At 46.0% G+C, this 19,831-nt stretch overlaps 1 protein-coding gene across 1 annotated transcript in view; it reads right to left on the bottom strand.

Annotated features, from left to right (window-relative positions):
• The window catches only part of ano8b (anoctamin 8b), a 122,780-nt gene that overhangs the window by 10,162 nt on the left and 92,787 nt on the right, over positions 1 to 19,831 (bottom strand). Inside the window, 13 exon segments of the mRNA XM_046300077.1 lie at positions 3,134 to 3,265; positions 4,905 to 5,096; positions 8,552 to 8,880; positions 8,883 to 9,082; positions 9,298 to 9,545; positions 11,856 to 11,930; positions 12,065 to 12,120; positions 12,856 to 12,982; positions 14,541 to 14,693; positions 15,705 to 15,866; positions 17,616 to 17,743; positions 18,905 to 19,021; positions 19,583 to 19,679. Coding sequence (XP_046156033.1) covers positions 3,134 to 3,265; positions 4,905 to 5,096; positions 8,552 to 8,880; positions 8,883 to 9,082; positions 9,298 to 9,545; positions 11,856 to 11,930; positions 12,065 to 12,120; positions 12,856 to 12,982; positions 14,541 to 14,693; positions 15,705 to 15,866; positions 17,616 to 17,743; positions 18,905 to 19,021; positions 19,583 to 19,679 — 2,016 coding nt within the window.

Here is a 19,831-nt window from a genome sequence, read left to right as displayed (position 1 = left end):
TTCCTCTTGTATGTTAATCAAGACAACCAGTGTATTTATCCCTGTGTTTCCTGTCTCTCTGTGCCACTTCCTCTTGTATGTTTAGTCAAGACAACCAGTGTATTTATCCCTGTGTTTCCTGTCTCTTTGTGCCACTTCCTCTTGTATGTTAATCAAGACAACCAGTGTATTTATCCCTGTGTTTCCTGTCTCTCTGTGCCACTTCCTCTTGTATGTTTAGTCAAGACAACCAGTGTATTTATCCCTGTGTTTCCTGTCTCTTTGTGCCACTTCCTCTTGTATGTTTAGTCAAGACAACCAGCGTATACTTTTCCTGTACGCCTGATGCTATTCTACTTTTTCTAGTCCTCCCGGTTTTGACACTTGTTTCTGGACTCTGTACCCACCTGCCTGACCGTTCTGCCTGCCTTGACCACGAGCCTGCCACTCTGTACCTCCTGGACTCTGAACTGGTTTTGACCTTTAGTCTCGTGCCGACCCCTTTGGATTACAAAACATTGTAAGACTCCAACCATCTGCCTCCTGTGTCTGCATCTGGGTCTCGCCTTGTAGTAAGCAAAAGTGTTAAACAAATCAAAATATATTTTTTATATTTGAGATTCTTCAAAGTAGCCACCCTTTGCCTTGATGACAGCTTTGCACATTATTGTCATTCTCTCATCCAGCTTCACCTGAAATTTTCTAACAGTCTTGAAAGAGTTCCTACATATGCTGAGCACTTGTTGGCTGCTTTTCCTTCACTCTGCGGCCCAACTCATCCCAAACCATCTCAATTGGGCTGAGGTCGGGTGATTGTGGAGGCCAGGTCATCTTATGCAGCACTTAATCACTCTCCTTCTTGTGTTGGGTCATTGTCCTGTGGAAAAACAAATGATAGCCCCACTAGGCGCAAACCAGATGGGATGGCGTATCGCGGTGGAAGCCATGCTGGTTAAGTGTGCCTCGAATTCTAAAGAAATCAGACAGTGTCACATGCAAAGCACCCCCATACCATCACACCTCCTCCTCCATGCTTCACGGTATGAACCACACATGCAGAGATTATCCGTTCACCTACTCTGTGTCTCCCAAAGACACGGAGGTTGGAACCAAAAATCTCAAATTTGGACTCATCAAACCAAAGGACAAATTTCCACCGGTCTAATGTCCATTGCTCGTGTTTCTTGGCCCAATCAAGTTTCTTCTTATTATTGGTGTCCTTTAGTAGTGGTTTCCTTGCAGAAATTCGACCATGAAGGCCTGATTCAAGCAGTCTCTGCAGAACAGTTGATGAAAGCTGCCGCTTTCAAGGAGCAGGACTCTAACTCGGAAGCTTATAAGAAATCCCGCTATAACCTCTGACAAACCATCAAACAGGCAAAGCGTCAATACAGGACTAAGATCGACTAACACCTCCCACTGCAACTGGATCCTGGACTTCCTGATGGGCCGCCCCCAGGTGATAAGGGTAGGTAACAACACATGCGCCACGCTGATCCTCAACACAGGTGCCCCTCAGGGGTGCGTGCTCAGTCCCCTCCTGTACTCCCTGCTCACTCATGACTGCATGGCCAGGCACGACTACAAAACCATCATTATATTTGCAGATGACACAACAGTGGTAGGCCTGATCAACGACAAGACCGCCTATAGAGAGAAGGTCAGAGACCTGGCCGTGTGGTGCCAGGACAGCAACCTCTCCCTCAATGTGAGCAAGACAAAGGAGATGATTGTGGACTACAGGAAAAAGAGGACCGAGCACGTCCTGATTCTCATCGACGAGGCTGAAGAGGAACATGTTGAGAGCTTCAAGTTTCTTGGTGTCCACATCACCAACAAACTAACATGGTCCAAGCACACCAAGACAGTCGTGAAGAGGGCACGACAACACCCTTTCCCCTCAGGAGACTGAAAAAATTTGGCATGGGTCCTCAGATCCTCAAAAGGTTCTACAGCTGCACCATCGAGAGCATCTTGACTGGTTGCATCATCTCCTGGTATGGCAACAACTTGGCATCTGATTGCAAGGTACTACAGAGGATAGTGTGGACGGCCCAGTACATCACTGGGGCCAAGCCTCCTGCCATCCAGGACCTCTATACCAGGCAGTGTGAGAGGAAGGCCCTAAAAGTTGTCAAGGACTCCAGCCACCATAGTCATAGACTGTTCTCTCTGATACCGCATGGCAAGAGGTACCGGAGCACCAAGTCTAGGTCCAAGAGGCTTCTAAACAGCTTCTACCCCCAAGCCATAAGACTCCTGAACATCTAATCAAATGGCTACCCAGACTATATGCATTGCTCCCCCCTTTTACGCCGCTGCTACTCTCTGTTATTATATATGCATAGTCACTTTAAATAACTCTATTTACATATTACCTTAATTACCTCGACTAACTGGTACCCCCACGCAATGAACATGTACCGGTACCCCCCTGTATATAGTCTCGCTATTGTTATTTTAATTACTTGTTCTTTTTTTTCTTCTTATTCTTATTCAGATTTTTTAAACTGCATTGTTGGTCAGGGACCCGTAAGTCAGCATTTCACTGTAAGGTTGTACCTGTTGTATTAGTCGCATGTGACTAATACAAATTGATTTGATTTACTGTAGGAAGGACGCTTGTATCTTTGTAGTGACTGGGTGTATTGATACACCATCCAAAGTGTAACTATGTTTACCCATCTACCAATAGGTGCCCATCTTTTCAAGGCATTGGAAAACCTACCTGGTCTTTGTGGTTGAATCAGTGTTTGAAATTTACTGCACGACTGAGGGACCTTACATATAATTGTATGTGTGGGGTCCAAAAATCATGTTAAACACTGTTATCACACACACAGAGTCCATGCAACTTACTATGTGACTTGTTACGCAAACTTGTACTCCTGAAGTTATTTAGGTTTGCCATAACAAAGGGGTTAAATACTTACTGGCTCAAGACATTACACTTTTTAATTAATTTGTAAAAATGTACATTCTACTTTGACATCATGGGGTATTGTGTGTAGGCTTGTGACATTTTTTGTTGTTGAAATTCAATAAATGTTAAATGGCTGTAGGACAACAAAATGTGGAACAAGTCAAGGGGTGTGAATACTTTGTGAAGGTCCAGTATCTGATGTCCAGTGAGTGACTTTAATAGTGGATGTACCTCAAGGATGACAATGGAGATGATGGCCATCTCAGGGCTGAGCCAGGGGAAGAGGCGCTGCAGCTGACCACACTGACCAATCAAGTAACAGTTGACTATGATGGCGATCAGACCCATGGCCTCCATCGCTGTCTGCAGAGAGACACACACACCACAGACAGGTTTACTGTATGTACACAGAACATCATGCCTATAAAGCTTACCCAACTCCATCATTAGGCTTTATGAAAGGACAGGTTTACTGTATGTACACAGAACATCATGCCTATAAAGCTTACCCAACTCCATCATTAGGCTTTATGAAAGGACAGGTTTACTGTATGTACACAGAACATCATGCCTATAAAGCTTACCCAACTCCATCATTAGGCTTTATGAAAGGACAGGTCTCTGCTTATTGAATAGTAGTGCTGGGCTACAACAACAGCCTGTGCATTCTGTGAGCTTGCATAACCAGTTTCCCATTCCCACCCCTCTGACTGACCAATATGTCCCTCAGTCCTGCCTTTCCCTAGGTCCTACCTGTCCCTCAGTGCTGCCTGTCCCTCAATCCTGTCTGTGCCTCAATTCTCATCTGTCCCTCAGTCATACCTGTCCCTCAGTCCTGCCTTTTCCTAGGTCCTACCTGTCCCTCAGTGCTGCCTGTCCCTCAATACTGTCTGTGCCTCAATCTCATCTGTCCCCCAGTCATACCTGTCCCTCAGTCCTGCCTTTTCCTAGGTCCTACCTGTCCCTCATTCCTGCCTGTACCTAGGTCCTGCCTGTACCTAGGTCCTACCTGTCCCTCAGTGCTACCTGTCCCTCAATCTCATCTGTCCCCCAGTCATACCTGTCCCTCAGTCCTGCCTTTTCCTAGGTCCTACCTGTCCCTCATTCCTGCCTGTCCCTAGGTCCAACCTGTCCCTCAGTACTGCCTGTCCCTCAATCCTACCTGTCCCTCAATCTTATCTGTCCCTCAGTCATACCTGTCCCTCAGTCACATCTGTCCCTCAGTCCTACCTGTCCCTCAGTCACATCTGTCCCTCAGTCCTACCTGTCCCTCAGTCACATCTGTCCCTCAGTCCTACCTGTCCCTCAGTCACATCTGTCCCTCAGTCCTACCTGTCCCTCAATCCTGCCTGTCCCTCAATCCTTCTGTCCCTCAGTCCTACCTGTCCCTCAGTCCTGCCTGTCCCTCAGTCCTGCCTGTCACTCAGTCATACCTGTCCCTCAGTCTTACCTGTCTCTCAGTCCTACCTGTCCCTCAGTCCTACCTGTCCCTCAGTCCTGCCTGTCCCTCAGTCCTGCCTGTCACTCAGTCATACCTGTCCCTCAGTCTTACCTGTCTCTCAGTCCTACCTGTCCCTCAGTCCTGCCTGTCCCTCAGTCCTGCCTGTCCCTCAGTCCTGCCTGTCACTCAGTCATACCTGTCCCTCAGTCTTACCTGTCCCTCAGTCCTGCCTGTCCCTCAGTCCTGCCTGTCCCTCAGTCATACCTGTCCCTCAGTCATACCTGTCCCACAGTCAGGGTAGCCTAGTGGTTAGAGCGTTGGACTAGTAACCGAAAGGTTGCAAGTTCAAATCCCCGAGCTGACAAGGTACAAATCTGTCGTTCTGCCCCTGAACAGGCAGTTAACCCACCCTCCTAGGCCGTCATTGAAAATAAGAATTTGTTCTTAACTGACTTGCCTAGTTAAATAAAGGTAAAATAAAATAAATAAATACCTCTCCTTCAGTCCTACCTGTCCCTCAATCATACCTCTCCTTCAGTCCTACCTGTACCTCAGTCATACCTGCCACTGTCCGATGCTCTCCACTCTTTTGCCAAAGGGTCTCTGCAGGCCGGTACAGAGCTTGAAGGCGTCGCTGCGGATCTCGATGATGTTGTTGATGAGGGCACACATGGCCGCCAGGGGGAAGGCTGAGGAGAACAGAACTACGTAGCCGAACTGGACAAACATCTCCTGGTAGTCCTGGAAGGTGTCCTGGAAGGGACAAAAAACACAAGGGATAGTCAGCACTGTCTGTGACATGGATAGATGATAATCCTGTTCAAAAAATGATTTGTTTTGTTTCATGCTTTTTTGGTTACTACATGATTCCATATGTGTTATTTCATAGTTCTGATGTCTTCACTATTTCTAATGTAGAAAATAGTAAATAAGAAATATCAACCCTTGAATGAGTATGTGTGTACAAACTTTTGACGGGCACTGTAATTGCACATGGGAAGCTAGCTACTCATGGATAACCTCGCACAGTGACGTCAAGAGAAACCCTAACGTAAATGTCCCTTTTTTATGGTTCTGTGGTACTGCCAGTTGACACAGATACAATGTATTTGCAGTTCTTGGTGGTATTACATAAATACTATTTTCTATGAGACGTATGTGGCAGGGTCTACAGACAATCACGGACTACAAATGGAAAACCATCCACGTGCAGACAATGACGTCTTGCTTCAGGACAGGCTAAACACCTTCGCCTGCTTTGAGGATAACAGAGTGCCACCGACGCGGCCCGCTACCAAGGACTGTGGGCTCTCCTTCTCCGTGGCCGACATGAGTGAAGACATTTAACCGTGTTAACCCTCACAAGGCGGACGGCCCAGACGGCATCCCTAGCCGCGTCCTCAGAGCATGCGCAGACCAGCTGGCTGGTGTGTTTACGGACATATTCGATCTCTCCCTATCTCAGTCTGCTGTCCCCACATGTTTCAAGATATACACCATTGTTCCTGTACACAAGAAAGCTAAAGTAACTGAACTAAATGACTCTCGCCCTGTAGCACTCACTTCTGTCATCATGAAGCGCTTTGAGAGACTAACTAGTCAAGGATCTGGGTTTGCACTGCGTCCTATGCAACTGGATCCTGGACTTCCTGATGGGCCGCCCCCCTGGTGGTGAAGGTAGGAAACAAAACCTCCAGACGACACAACAGTAGTAGGCCTGATTATCAACAATGACGAGACAGCTTACAGGGAGGAGGTGAGGGCCCTGGGTGTGTGGTGCCAGGAAAATAATCTCTCACTCAACATCAACAAAACAAAAGGAGCTGATCGTGGACTTCAGGAAACAGCAGAGGGAACACCCCCCCCCCCCCTATCCACATCGACGGGACCACAGTGGAGAAGGTGGAAAGCTTAAAGTTCCTCGGTGCACACGTCACTGACAAACTGAAATGGTCCACCCACACAGACAGTGTGGTGAAGAAGGCGCAACAGCGCCTCTATTTATTTTTTTATTTCACCTTTATTTGTTAAGGAAGTCGAGAATTTAAGCAGCTTTTCGCAGCTTTTTGTTAAAAATCGCGCAACATTTCAGCGCCCTGCTAATCATGCCAGGAATATAGTATATGCATATGATTAGTATGTGTGGATAGAAAACACTCAGACGTTTCTAAAACTGGTTAAATCACGGCTGTGACTATAACAGAACGTGCGTTTCATCGAAAAGTGCATGAAAATATGATCACTGAAAATGGAAAAAAATATCCATCCGCGACTTCAAGGAATTGTTCAAAGTGAACCGAATTAAAGTAGGCCGAGGTTGCAGTGCCTACAGCTTCCACACGCTGTCTAGAGTCTTGTCATTTGATTCGCAATTGATTCTTGATCTAACCGAATCAAGGGAACCAATTCCCTCCGGTCTCCGACCGGATGTTTTGGTCGAGCTTCCTTCAGACATGTTTTCGACACGGACAGCTAAAGAATTTACATCGCCTCCTGATTAATTTTATCGCTTATTAACGTGTACTAATACCTAAAGTTGCATTACAAAAGTATTTCGAAGTGTTTTGTGAAAGTTTATCGTCGACTTTTTGAATTTAAAAAAATGACGTTACGTTATGAAACGCTATTTTTTCCGTTTATCACACAGTATACTTAGATCGATATCTAGGCTATATATGGACCGATTTAATCGAAAAAAAGACCCTAAATGATGTTTATGGGACATCTAGGAGTGCCAAGAAAGAAGCTTGTCAAAGGTAATGAATGTTTTATATTTTATTTCAGCGTTTTTGGTTTGCGCCGGCTAACGCAGGTGACATTGCAGTATTTTGAGGGTGCATGGTATCAGATAATAGCTTCTCATGCTTTCGCCGAAAAGCATTTTACAAATCTGACTTGGTGGATAGATTCACAACGAGAGTAGCTTTAATTCAGTATATTGTATGTCAATTTTAATGAAAGTTTGAGGTTTATCAACCTCTATAGGTGGCGCTCTTGAGAATTTCCGCTGATTGTGGTTCCCACCACGGGACCACGTCCCTAAGAAGTTAATCAGGTAGGCTAGTTGAGAACAAGTTCTCATTGACAACTGCGACCTGGCCAAGATAAACCTCAGGAGGCTGAACAAAATGGTCTTGGCACCTAAAACCCTCACAAACTTTGACAGATGCACAATTGAGAACATCCTGTCGGGCTGTATCACCGCCTGGTACGGCAACTGCACCACCCGCAACCACAGACCCCACCATCTGCCCAACGCATCACCGAGGTGCAAACTACCTGCCCTCCAGGACACCTACAGCTCCCGATGTCACAGGAAGGCCAAAAAGATCATCAAGGACAGCAACCACCCGAGCCACTGCCTGTTCACCCCGTTATCAGAAGGCGAGGTCAGTACAGGTGCATCAAAGCTGGGACCGAGAGACTGAAAAACAGCTTCTAGCTAAAGGCCATCAGACTGCTAAATAGCCATCACTAGCACCTTAGAGGCTGCTGCCCTATATACATATATTTGAAATCACTGGCCACTTTAATAATGGAACACTAGTCACTTTAATAAAATTAACATATTTTGCATTACTCATCTCATATGTCTCTACTGTATTCTATTCTATTCTACTGTATATATTCTTAATTCCATTACTTTACTTTAGATTTGTGTGTATTGTTGCGAAATTGTTAGATATTACTTGTGAGATACTACTGCACTGTTGGAGCAAGAAACTACACACTACACTACATTTCGCTACACCTTCAATAACATCTGCTAAACATGTGTATGTGACCAATACAATTGGATTTGATTTGATTTACACAGTAATTACATTCAAGTTAGCACAGCAGTCAATAGAATAAGTAGAAGTATTTTCCCAGAGGTAACCTCAAAACCAATCCATGCCATCCCAGATACCAATCAACAGCTTAGAGCTCAAATCACTTCAGGGATCAAATGAGAGTTTGTGAAGGACTCTAGGCAGGATATATTGTAGTATCATATGGATGGAAATAGATCTACAGAAGGATGGTTACACCTCTAGTTGGTCTCATATGGGACGATGGAATTGTTTATTTAGAGTTGGCATTGTTGACATAGATCACATAGTGAGTGAGCCTGCTCATTAGTTAGTTTGTGTGTGCATGTGTGTGTGTGTGTGTATGTGTGTGTGTGCATGTGTATGTGTGTGTCTGTGTGTGTGCTGTCTTCCTACCTCATATGTCTGCATGCAGCTCTCCATCTCAGCCTGTGCCAGACTCGTACTCTCCTGTTCCTCTGGTGGGTCGATCCATGACTCCCGCTTGGTTTTAGAGTCTGCCCTCTCCAAACTCCTCTGCCTTCTGCGATGACGCACCGTCACCGTGCTCTCTGGCCCAGAAGGCAGCGGGGCAGCCGCCATACTCTCATTGGCCAAAACTCCCGTGTCCTTTGTCTCAGTGACGCCATTGTCATCGTCATCATCATATGTCTCGAACACCGATGCCGGATCCATCCCCTTCTCCACCATAGTGGGGCTGCCGTCCTCCAAGAAACTGTCCTCCATTGTGGGGATGCAGCCCCCTCCAGACGACTTCCTGTCCCCCTTTCTATGAAGCTGACCTTCCTCAGCTTGAGGCCACAGTCTATCAGACTCTCAGACGATTCCTCATTCTCTCCCTCACTGAACCTCCCACTGTCCCCCTCCTCCCTCTCTCCCTCCTCCTCTTCAGGCACCCCACATCCCCCGTTCAGACACTTCTTCTCCCTGCAGAACAGAGGAAAGGTTTGCCTGTAGTCATATAATCATATACAATCTATAACACTATTGTATTGGGTTAGCCATGTAATAATGTGAACGTGTCACACATCCTCAAACAAATCAAAACATAGGCTTGACTACACTCAAGGAAACATGTCTGAAAAAGGAAGCTCTCGTGTTACGTTTTCATGGATGAATACAAGCCGTTGTGTCAGCATTACCTGCGGTCAGGCTGTCCCACCCCGGGTCTGGTTCCCCTCAGGCCAGGGCCCGGCATGGCCTGGTCGGTGGGTGAAGCCTGGGGCTTTCCTGCGGCCAGCCTGCAGTACTTGAGCAGGGCTGAGAGGAGCAGATCCCAGACGCTGCGCAGGGTGAGCTCGCCCAGCTTGTGGCGCTCGTACAGGTAAGGCTGCATCACCTCCTTCACGTTCTGGACAAAATGGCGGATGATCAGCAGGGTGGCCAGCATCTGACACAAACCGGAAATAGAGGACAGGATCAAGGGTTAAAGGTCAGGGATGTCAGGATCTGTCACAGGGTTTAATACCATGCATAGCGATTTCGATAAGCAATCATTAGGGCACCACAGTAAACAAATAAAGTTGTACAAAATCAAGAAAGATAATTCCTTTGCAAAAATAAAATATTCACTCAGTACTAAACGCAATAGACTGAAAACAATTGTATATCTAAACCGCAAGCAGTTCACTCCCATTCAAATACACACGCTGCTCTGGATCTACTGCCTGGTCCAATGTGTAACATCAAAACCATGACATGCAAAACTACCACTACCATGACTACCACTACCATGACTACCACTACCATGACTACCACTATCATGACTACCACTATCATGACTACCACTACCATGACTACCACTACCATGACTACCACTATCATGACTACCGCTATCATGACTACCACTATCATGACTACCCCTATCATGACTACCGCTACCATGACTACCGCTATCACGAGTACCACTATCATGACTACCGCTATCATGACTACCACTATCATGACTACCACTACCATGACTACCGCTATCATGACTACCACTACAATGACTATCACTATCATGACTACCACTACCATGACTACCACTACCATGACTACCACTACAATGACTATCACTATCATGACTACCACTACCATGACTACCACTACCATGACTACCACTACAATGACTATCACTATCATGACTACCACTACCATGACTACCACTGAGTTGAGACCTAGGACACAGAGACACACACATATTGTCATTTCACTGCAAACCATGACCAAGTCGAAGCACAAACCACACATAGCATATTGACAGACAGTCCTCAGCCATCAGTCATCAATCATCAGTTTACACCAATGACAACAAATGATTAGTATGTTCCTTAACACAAACAGAAAGTGAGGCATAAAAACATATCCTGGAACATTTTGGGTTTTCAGAAATCTATAAACACACAGAAATGAATAAACTATAAACACACAAGGTCACAGTTATTAGAGATGGACAGAGTGACAGGAAGAAGGACAAAAGTACTGAGGGACAGGAAGAAGTACAGAGTGACAGGAAGAAGGACAAAAGGACTGAGGGACAGGAAGAAGGACAACAGGACTGAGGGACAGGAAGAAGGACAGAGTGACAGGAAGAAGGACAAAAAGACTGAGGGACAGGAAGAAGGACAAAAGGACTGAGGGACAGGAAGAAGGACAACAGGACAGAGTGACAGGAAGAAGGACAAAAGGACTGAGGGACAGGAAGAAGGACAACAGGACAGAGTGACAGGAAGAAGGACAACAGGACTGAGGGACAGGAAGAAGGACAACAGGACAGAGTGACAGGAAGAAGGACAAAAGGACTGAGTAACAGATTGACGTGCCAGGCAAATGACTTTCCCGACACAAACCTTATAGAACAGCTGCTCAAATCCAAAGGTAGCCAGACGCTACAAACCCAAAGCAGAACACTGCTTAACAGACATATCGACCGCTTCCAAAGTCCCATCACGAACACAACCAACAGAGTGGAAAACCAACTGTGGAACATTCTATATGTGTTTTTAAATCAACATAGTATTCACATGTATTACACGTCTTCCTATAGTAGGTAACTGGGTGTGTGACAAGTTACCAACGGAATCCTTACAAAAACAGGACCACATGTGCTATAGGACTAGCAGGTTAATGCTAGCAGACAGCCTACAACAGACACACATTTAACCATCCTGCATCTGCCTGAACATGGAAATGCTTTCTATGCAATGCCAAAAGATACATACAATAATGATGCTAAAACTACAAGCACAACAAAATAACAGTCTACAACTCTACACAAATAAGACACATGATGTTTAAAGGTCTAAGGTCATGCATTTGGGCGCTGGGCAGGTAATGTCGAGATGACTTTGACCTCTAACCCCCTGACCCTTGACACACAGGCAAGGTCGTACTTTGGACCTGAAGGAGGCCTTGATGACCCAGGGGATGGTGACGGCCAACAGCCTGATCTTGAGGAAGACAAAAGGCAGCACATTGTCCTTCAGCTGTCTGAGAAGACTCTGTCCCAGAGAGAACACCAGCAACACCTAAGACCAGCACCACGGAACCAGCACCACAGAACCACACAACAGAGACAGGATGGAGAATAGACAGAACGAAGAGAGAGCAACATGTGAAGGAGAGGGAGGGATGAAGCAAGGAAGACCAGGAAGGTGAACACGGTTTGGGGAACTATTTGGAAGGAGTGGAAACGTGTTGTGATTTAAGTGTCTCTTACCTCTTTCAGACGCTCCATGTCTTTGAGGTAGAATCCAATGTAGAAAAGGCTGAGATAAGAGTTTACAAACTGAAACTGAGAGCACAGAAAGAAAACATGCGCGTGGTAAAGACCTCTGCGGGAAGAAAGTGTCAATTCTGTATTTCAATCCTTTGTCTTGTGAAAAGTGAGTCCAATTTCCATGTAATAAGGAAGATGACAGCACTCACAAGAACCAATTTAATGATGAGATGTTTCTCATAGGCACTCTGGAGTCTATAGTTTTCTGTGGGGGAAGAAAAATAACGTCAGAATTCACAGCAATAATCATCATCACCTGAATTAGTTTTTTAAAATTCCGCTGCTCCTCGACTCTCTGGCCTCCATTAGCCTATTCCCCTTCTCCTCCGCCACATGCACAAGTGTCCCAAAGCTGAGGGGGTGAAAATTACGAAGAGTGTAGGGGCTAATTAGACCCTCCGATAGCCACTTCCACAGAGCCAGCTACGCTGTTTGCTTCAGAGCGAAGTGGTATCCCATAACGCACCGCGTTATTTTGGATTTTGCACAATTTCACACAAAAGATCTAATTATGAGCCACCTGTAATTGTTTGTGTCTGATTTCGAGGCTTGATACATGTTACAGATTAAATACCTCCCAAATGAAATGTTACTGAGGATTATATCTTGTAAAACAACACAGGGAATTTTCTATTTTTAATTTCATGCTTGTTTTATTATTTAAATGTGAAACATGAATTGCATCATCACAAGTGTGTCCCGAAGTTGAGGGGTTTATTTGTTCCTCACTCGCCACTCTTGAAGTCACCCTCTGAGTTTCGTCAGCAGCAGGTGACAATGGAGGGCCCTACGACTGAGTTGATAGGGGCGAGAGGTTGGTTTCATTTTTTTTACCCCCTACCCTTTTCAGATACACCAGCACCTGGTATACAGAAGCAGGCATGGTAAAATAGTGGGATGTTGGTCTGTGTATGAAAGGGATATGAGTGCCTGTTCTCACCCATGTCGTTGAGCCAGTAGGCTATCTTCCTGTACACCTCGTCACAGGCAGTCACAGTGATGGCCAGCATGATCTTAGGGATGAACCGGGCCAGGCGAGGTACTTCTTTAATCCCCATAACAAACTCCTGCAAACGCCATAACAACAACAACAACTTTCTTACTTACTACACACATTACAAACCTTTACCGTCCATACAATGTCAATCTACATACAGTACCAGTCAACAGTTTGGACACACCAACTCATTCAAGGGTTATTCTTTATTTGTACTATTTTCTACAATGTAGAATAATAGTGAATACATCACAACTTTGAAATAACACATATGGAATCATGTAGTACACAAATCAAAATATATTTTATATTTGAGCTTCTTCAAAGTAGCCACAATTTGCCTTGATGACAGCTTTGCACACTCTTGGCATTCTCTCAACCAGCTTCATGAGGTAGTCCCCTGGAATGCATTTCAATGAACCAGTGTGCCTTGTTAAAAGTTAATTAGCATAATTTATTTCCTTCTTAATGCATTTGAACCAATTAGTTGTGTTGTGACAAGGTAGGGGTGGTACAGTATACAGAAGATAACCCTATTTGGTAAAATACCATATTATGGCAAGAATAGCTCAAACAATCAAAGAGAACAACAGTCCATCATTAATTTAAGACATGAAGATGTCAAATGTCAAGATGTCAAGAAGTTTGAAAGTTTCTTCAAGTGCAGTCGCAAAAACAATCAAGTGCTATGATGAAACTGTCTCTCATGAGGACCACCACAGGAAAAGAAGGCCCAGAGTTACCTCTGCATTAGAATGAACTGCACCTCAGAAATTGCAACCCAAATAAATACTTGACATAGTTCAAGTAACAGACACATCTCAACATCAACTGTTCAGAGGAGACGGCGTGAATCAGGCCTTCATGGTCGAATTTCTGCAAAGAAACCACTACTAAAGGACACCAATAATAAGAAGAGACTAACTTGGGCCAAGAAACACGAGCAAGGAAATCAGTCCTTTGGTCTGATAGTGCAAATTTATTGTGAGACGCAGAGTAGATTAATGGATGATCTCCGCATTTGTGGTTCCCACCGTGAAGCATGGAGGAGGAGCACTCAGCATATGTGGGAACTCCTTCAAGACTGTTGGAAAAGCATTCCTCATGAAGCTGGTTGAGAGAATTCCAAGAGTGTGCAAAGCTGTCACAAGGAAAGGGTGGCTACTTTAAATAACTTGATCTCTAAAATGTGTTTTGATTTGTTTAACCCTTTTTGGTTGTGTTATTTCATGGTTTTGATGTCTGAACCTTTCACCTATTACTACCTGTCAGGGCAAGGAGATTGAGGTTGTAACCTCATATAAATATCTTGGAATTTTAATTGATGACGGCCTCTCTTTTACAATGCATATTCAAGAATTTACAAAAAAAATGGTAAGATTTTTTTTTCTGGAATTATAAGTGAAATAATCTGTCTGTAAACAATTGTTGGAAAAAGGACTTGTGTCATGCACAAATTAGATGTCCTAACCGACTTGCCAAAACTATAGTTTGTTAACAAGACATTTCTGGAGTGGTTGAAAAACGAGTTTTAATAACTCCAACATAAGTAAACTTCTGACTTCAACTGTACATCTCCAGTAAGGAAGTTTGACAGTGTTACTAGAAGCTGTTGATCATTCAGTGACCTGCAGTTCGAAGCAGAGGAGCATGGCCAGGAACACAAAGCAGAGACACAGGATGCAGATGGGCAGGCTGACCAGCCACCTGAACACCCTCCTCCTCCATGGTGGGTAGTAAAACTCCTCACAGCCTGTTATGGGGCTGCACCGCTTCACACCCTGCAGAGGGAAAGTGGGGGGGAAGAAAGGTTGAGAGAAAGAGGAGAGAAAGGGTGTAGGGAGGGAGGAGAGAGTTGGAGGGAGATATAGAGGGTTGGAGAGAGATGGAAAGAGGTGGAGGGAGATGGTGGAGGGAGGAGAGAGGTAGAGAGAGATGGAGAGAGGTGGAGGGAGGGGGGAGAGAGTTGGAGGGAGATATAGAGAGTTGGAGGGAGATGGAAAGAGGTGGAGGGAAATGGTGGAGGGAGGAGAGAGGTGGAAAGACATGGAGAGAGGTGGAGAGAGGTGAGAGATGGAGGAGAGAGGTGGAGAGAGGTGAGAGATGGAGGAGATAGATGGAGAGAGGTGAGAGAGGAGATAGGTGGAAAGACATGGAGAGAGGTGGAGAGTGGTGAGTGATGGAGGAGAGAGGTGGAGAGAGGTGGGAGATGGAGAAGAGAGGTGGAGAGAGGTGAGAGATGGAGGAGAGAGATGGAGAGAGGTGAGAGATGGAGGAGAGAGATGGAGAGAGGTGAGAGAGGAGATAGGTGGAAAGACATGGAGAGAGGTGGAGAGAGGTGAGAGATGGAGGAAAGAGGTGGAGAGAGGAGAGATGGAGGAGAGAGGTGAGAGACGTGAGAGATGGAGGAGAGAGGTGGAGAGAGGTGAGAGATGGAGGAGAGAGATGGAGAGAGATGAGAGAGGTGAGAGATGGAGGAAAGAGGTGGAGAGAGGTGAGAGATGGAGGAGAGAGGTGAGAGAGGTGAGAGATGGAGAAGAGAGATGGAGAGAGGTGAGAGAGGTGAGAGAGGTGGAGAGAGGTGAGAGATGGAGGGGGGAGGTGGAGAGAGGTGAGAGAGGTGAGAGATGGAGGGGGGAGAGAGGGGGGGAGTAGCAGGAAGGGAAGAGGAAGGAAAAATGTTTACACCTGTTGTCCATAATTTTTATTGAAGCTCTGTGTTTTCCTTTAGTCATCTTCTTCTGTAAAATATATTGAGACATTGAGTTGAAATGTTCTCATGTCGTCCTCACCCTAAACTGCGTCCGTGGTTCCTCTAGGGACTCATTAGGGGTGTCCAGCGTACCCCACTTATAGGCCAGCTCCGCCCCCCTTCTCTTCCACCTCTCCAAGAAGAGTGTGGCCCACACCACGTTAAACAGTGCAAACACCACACAGCATATATCACGACTCGTCTGAGGAGAGAGAATACACAGCAGATATCAAGACTCGTCTGAGGAGAGAGGAGAAAACACAGCAGATATCACGACTCGTCTGAGGAGAGAGAAAACACAGCAGATATCAAGACTCGTCTGAGGAGAGAGGAGAAAACAGCAGATATCACTACTCGTCTGAGGAGAGAGAAAACACAGCAGATATCAAGACTCGTCTGAGGAGAGAGAAAACACAGCAGATATCACTACTCGTCTGAGGAGAGAGAAAACAGCAGATATCAGATCAGTTTGTATAGGGTCAGTTTGTTTATCTGGAGTACTTCTCCTGTCCTATTCGGTGTCCTGTGTAAATCTAAGTGTGCGTTCTCTAATTCTCTCCTTCTCTCTTTCTTTCTCTCTCTCGGAGGACCTGAGCCCTAGGACCATGCCCCAGGACTACCTGACATGATGACTCCTTGCTGTCCCCAGTCCACCTGGCCATGCTGCTGCTCCAGTTTCAACTGGCCTGGGCCCTAGGACCATGTCCCAGGACTACCTGACATGAGGACTCCTTGCTGTCCCCAGTCCACCTGGCCATGCTCCTGCTAACGTTGTTAAAGAAGGGAATTACCAGTTTCAACTGTTCTGCCTTACTATTATTCAACCATGCTGGTCATTTATGAACATTTGAACATCTTGGCCACGTTCTGTTATAATCTCCACCCGGCACAGCCAGAAGAGGACTGGCCACCCCACATATGCTCTCTCTAATTCTCTCTTTCTTTCTCTCTCTCGGAGGACCTGAGCCCTAGGACCGTGCCCCAGGACTACCTGACATGATGGCTCCTTGCTGTCCCCAGTCCACCTGACTGTGCTGCTGCTCCAGTTTCAACTGTTCTGCCTTATTATTATTTGACCATGCTGGTCATTTATGAACATTTGAACATCTTGGTCATGTTCTGTTATAATCTCTACCCGGCACAGCCAGAAGAGGACTGGCCACCCCACATAGCCCGGTTCCTCTCTAGGTTTCTTCCTAGGTTTTGGCCTTACTAGGGAGTTTTTCCTAGCCACCGTGCTTTTACACCTGCATTGTTTGCTGTTTGGGGTTTTAGGCTGGGTTTCTGTACAGCACTTTGAGATATCAGCTGATGTACGAAGGGCTATATAAATAAATTTGATTTGATTTGATATCAAGACTCGTCTGAGGAGAGAGAAAACACAGCAGATATCAAGACTCGTCTGAGGAGAGAGAAAACACAGCAGATATCAAGACTCGTCTGAGGAGAGAGAAAACAGAGCAGATATCACTACTCGTCTGAAGAGAGAGAAAACACAGCAGATATCACTACTCGTCTGAGGAGAGAGAAAACACAGCTGATATCACGACTCGTCTGAAGAGAGAGGAGAATACACAGATGGTCCTTCTATTCCATGAAAAGACATGAAATCATCATATCTGAGGAACCTTGGAAACACAGTTGCTACATTTTCAAACGTCAACACAGTTCAATATCTCACCGTGAGCCAGTAGAAAAGGCTAACGTTGTTAAAGAAGGGAATACACTGTACTTCAGAGCAGATTGGAGTGTATCACAGTGAGTATGTCTCTGTGTATCTGTACTAAATGAGATACAAACAGTGCATTTGAAAAGTAAGCTGTAAGTAAAGCCTTGTCTTGACCCAGAGGACAGGAGTCTATCTCCTGTTGCTGTAGTGTGAGGCAGCTTGGTGTACAGGTACTCCCCATTCCAGACAGGACACCTTAAGAAGGTCCAGTGTAAAAGTCACCTGGTCAGACTCGGTGAGAACCCAGAGCACGAAGCCGATGACAGCAGGATACAGCATAGACGTGGTGTAGAACCCCAGCCAGGCGAAGTACATGGCTATCTTCACCCCAAAGTAGTCACGAATATCATCTAGATTCACCACAGAGGGAGACAGACTGTTAGATTAACCACAGAGGGAGACAGACCGCTAGATTAACCACAGAGGGAGACAGACATACACCACAGAGGGAGACAGACTGTTAGATTAACCACAGAGGGAGACAGACTGTTAGATTAACCACAGAGGGAGACAGACTGTTAGATACACAACAGAGGGAGACAGACATACACCACAGAGGGAGACAGACATACACCACAGAGGGAGACAGACTGTTAGATTCACCACAGAGGGAGACAGACTGTTAGATTAACCACAGAGGGAGACAGACTGTTAGATACACAACAGAGGGACACAGACTGTTATATACACCACAGAGGGAGACAGACATACACCACAGAGGGAGACAGACATATTCACCACAGAGGGAGACAGACTGTTAGATTCACCACAGAGGGAGACAGACTGTTAGAGGGAGACAGACTGTTAGATTAACCACAGAGGGAGACCGACTGTTAGATACACAACAGAGGGAGACAGACATACACCACAGAGGGAGACAGACATACACCACAGAGGGAGACAGACATACACCACAGAGGGAGACAGACTGTTAGATTAACCACAGAGGGAGACAGACCGTTAGATTAACCACAGAGGGAGACAGACTGTTAGATTCACGACAGAGGGAGACAGACATACACCACAGAGGGAGACAGACTGTTATATACACCACAGAGGGAGACAGACTGTTAGATTCACAACAGAGGGAGACAGACTGTTAGATTAACCACAGAGGGAGACAGACCGTTAGATTAACCACAGAGGGAGACAGACATACACCACAGAGGGAGACAGACTGTTAGATTAACCACAGAGGGAGACAGACCGTTAGATTAACCACAGAGGGAGACAGACATACACCACAGAGGGAGACAGACGGTTAGATTAACCACAGAGGGAGACAGACTGTTAGATTCACCACAGAGGGAGACAGACATACACCACAGAGGGAGACAGACTGTTAGATTAACCACAGAGGGAGACAGACTGTTAGATACACAACAGAGGGAGACAGACATACACCACAGAGGGAGACAGACATACACCACAGAGGGAGACAGACAGTTATATACACCACAGTGGCATACGTGCATGTGCGTGTTTGTGTGTGCATGTTTGTGTGTACTGACCTAGTGGCTGTTTTTCACACACAGCCTGCACCCAGGACTTCATCAGCTGACTGAGGATCCTCTGCTCATGGAGAGGAAACACCTGCTGGATCACACCCCGCCCACTCAGCTCTGGGACTGGTGGAACACATAGGTAAACATTAACCCCGCCCACTCAGCTCTGGGACTGGTGGAACACACAGGTAAACATTAACCCCTCCCACTCAGCTCTGGGACTGGTGGAACACACAGGTAAACATTAACCCCGCCCACTCAGCTCTGGGACTGGTGGAACACACAGGTAAACATTAACCCCTCCCACTCAGCTCTGGGACTGGTGGAACACACAGGTAAACATTAACCCCGCCCACTCAGCTCTGGGACTGGTGGAACACACAGGTAAACATTAACCCCGCCCACTCAGCTCTGGGACTGGTGGAACACACAGGTAAACATTAACCCCGCCCACTCAGCTCAGGGACTGGTGGAACACACAGGTAAACATTAACCCCTCCCACTCAGCTCTGGGACTGGTGGAACACACAGGTAAACATTAACCCCGCCCACTCAGCTCTGGGACTGGTGGAACACACAGGTAAACATTAACCCCGCCCACTCAGAAGCATGCACACAAGCACACACATATATTTTATTGGGATTTTAACAAAGTGCTAGAAATAAACAACAAATTCTGCTCACTGATTGGCTGTCCCTCCAGGAAGTGTATGTTATGAAGCACCTCCCCCTGCTTGGCTCGTAGATTGTCGAGCCAGTACTTGATAATGCTCTGCCTCTCCTGAAGAGAGAGGGACAGGCTGCTCAGACACAATCAACTCTTTAGATTCTCAGACAAGGTTATTAAGCACATCAGTCTGTGTGTGTGTGTGTGTGTGTGTGTGTGTGTGTGTGTGTGTGTGTGTGTGTGTGTGTGTGTGTGTGTGTGTGTGT

This window comes from Oncorhynchus gorbuscha, linkage group LG15, assembly GCF_021184085.1.
Source record: "Oncorhynchus gorbuscha isolate QuinsamMale2020 ecotype Even-year linkage group LG15, OgorEven_v1.0, whole genome shotgun sequence".
Classification (NCBI taxonomy): Eukaryota; Metazoa; Chordata; class Actinopteri; order Salmoniformes; family Salmonidae; genus Oncorhynchus; species Oncorhynchus gorbuscha.
Note: the sequence above shows the minus strand (reverse complement) of the source record. Positions and strands in the feature narration are given on the sequence as shown.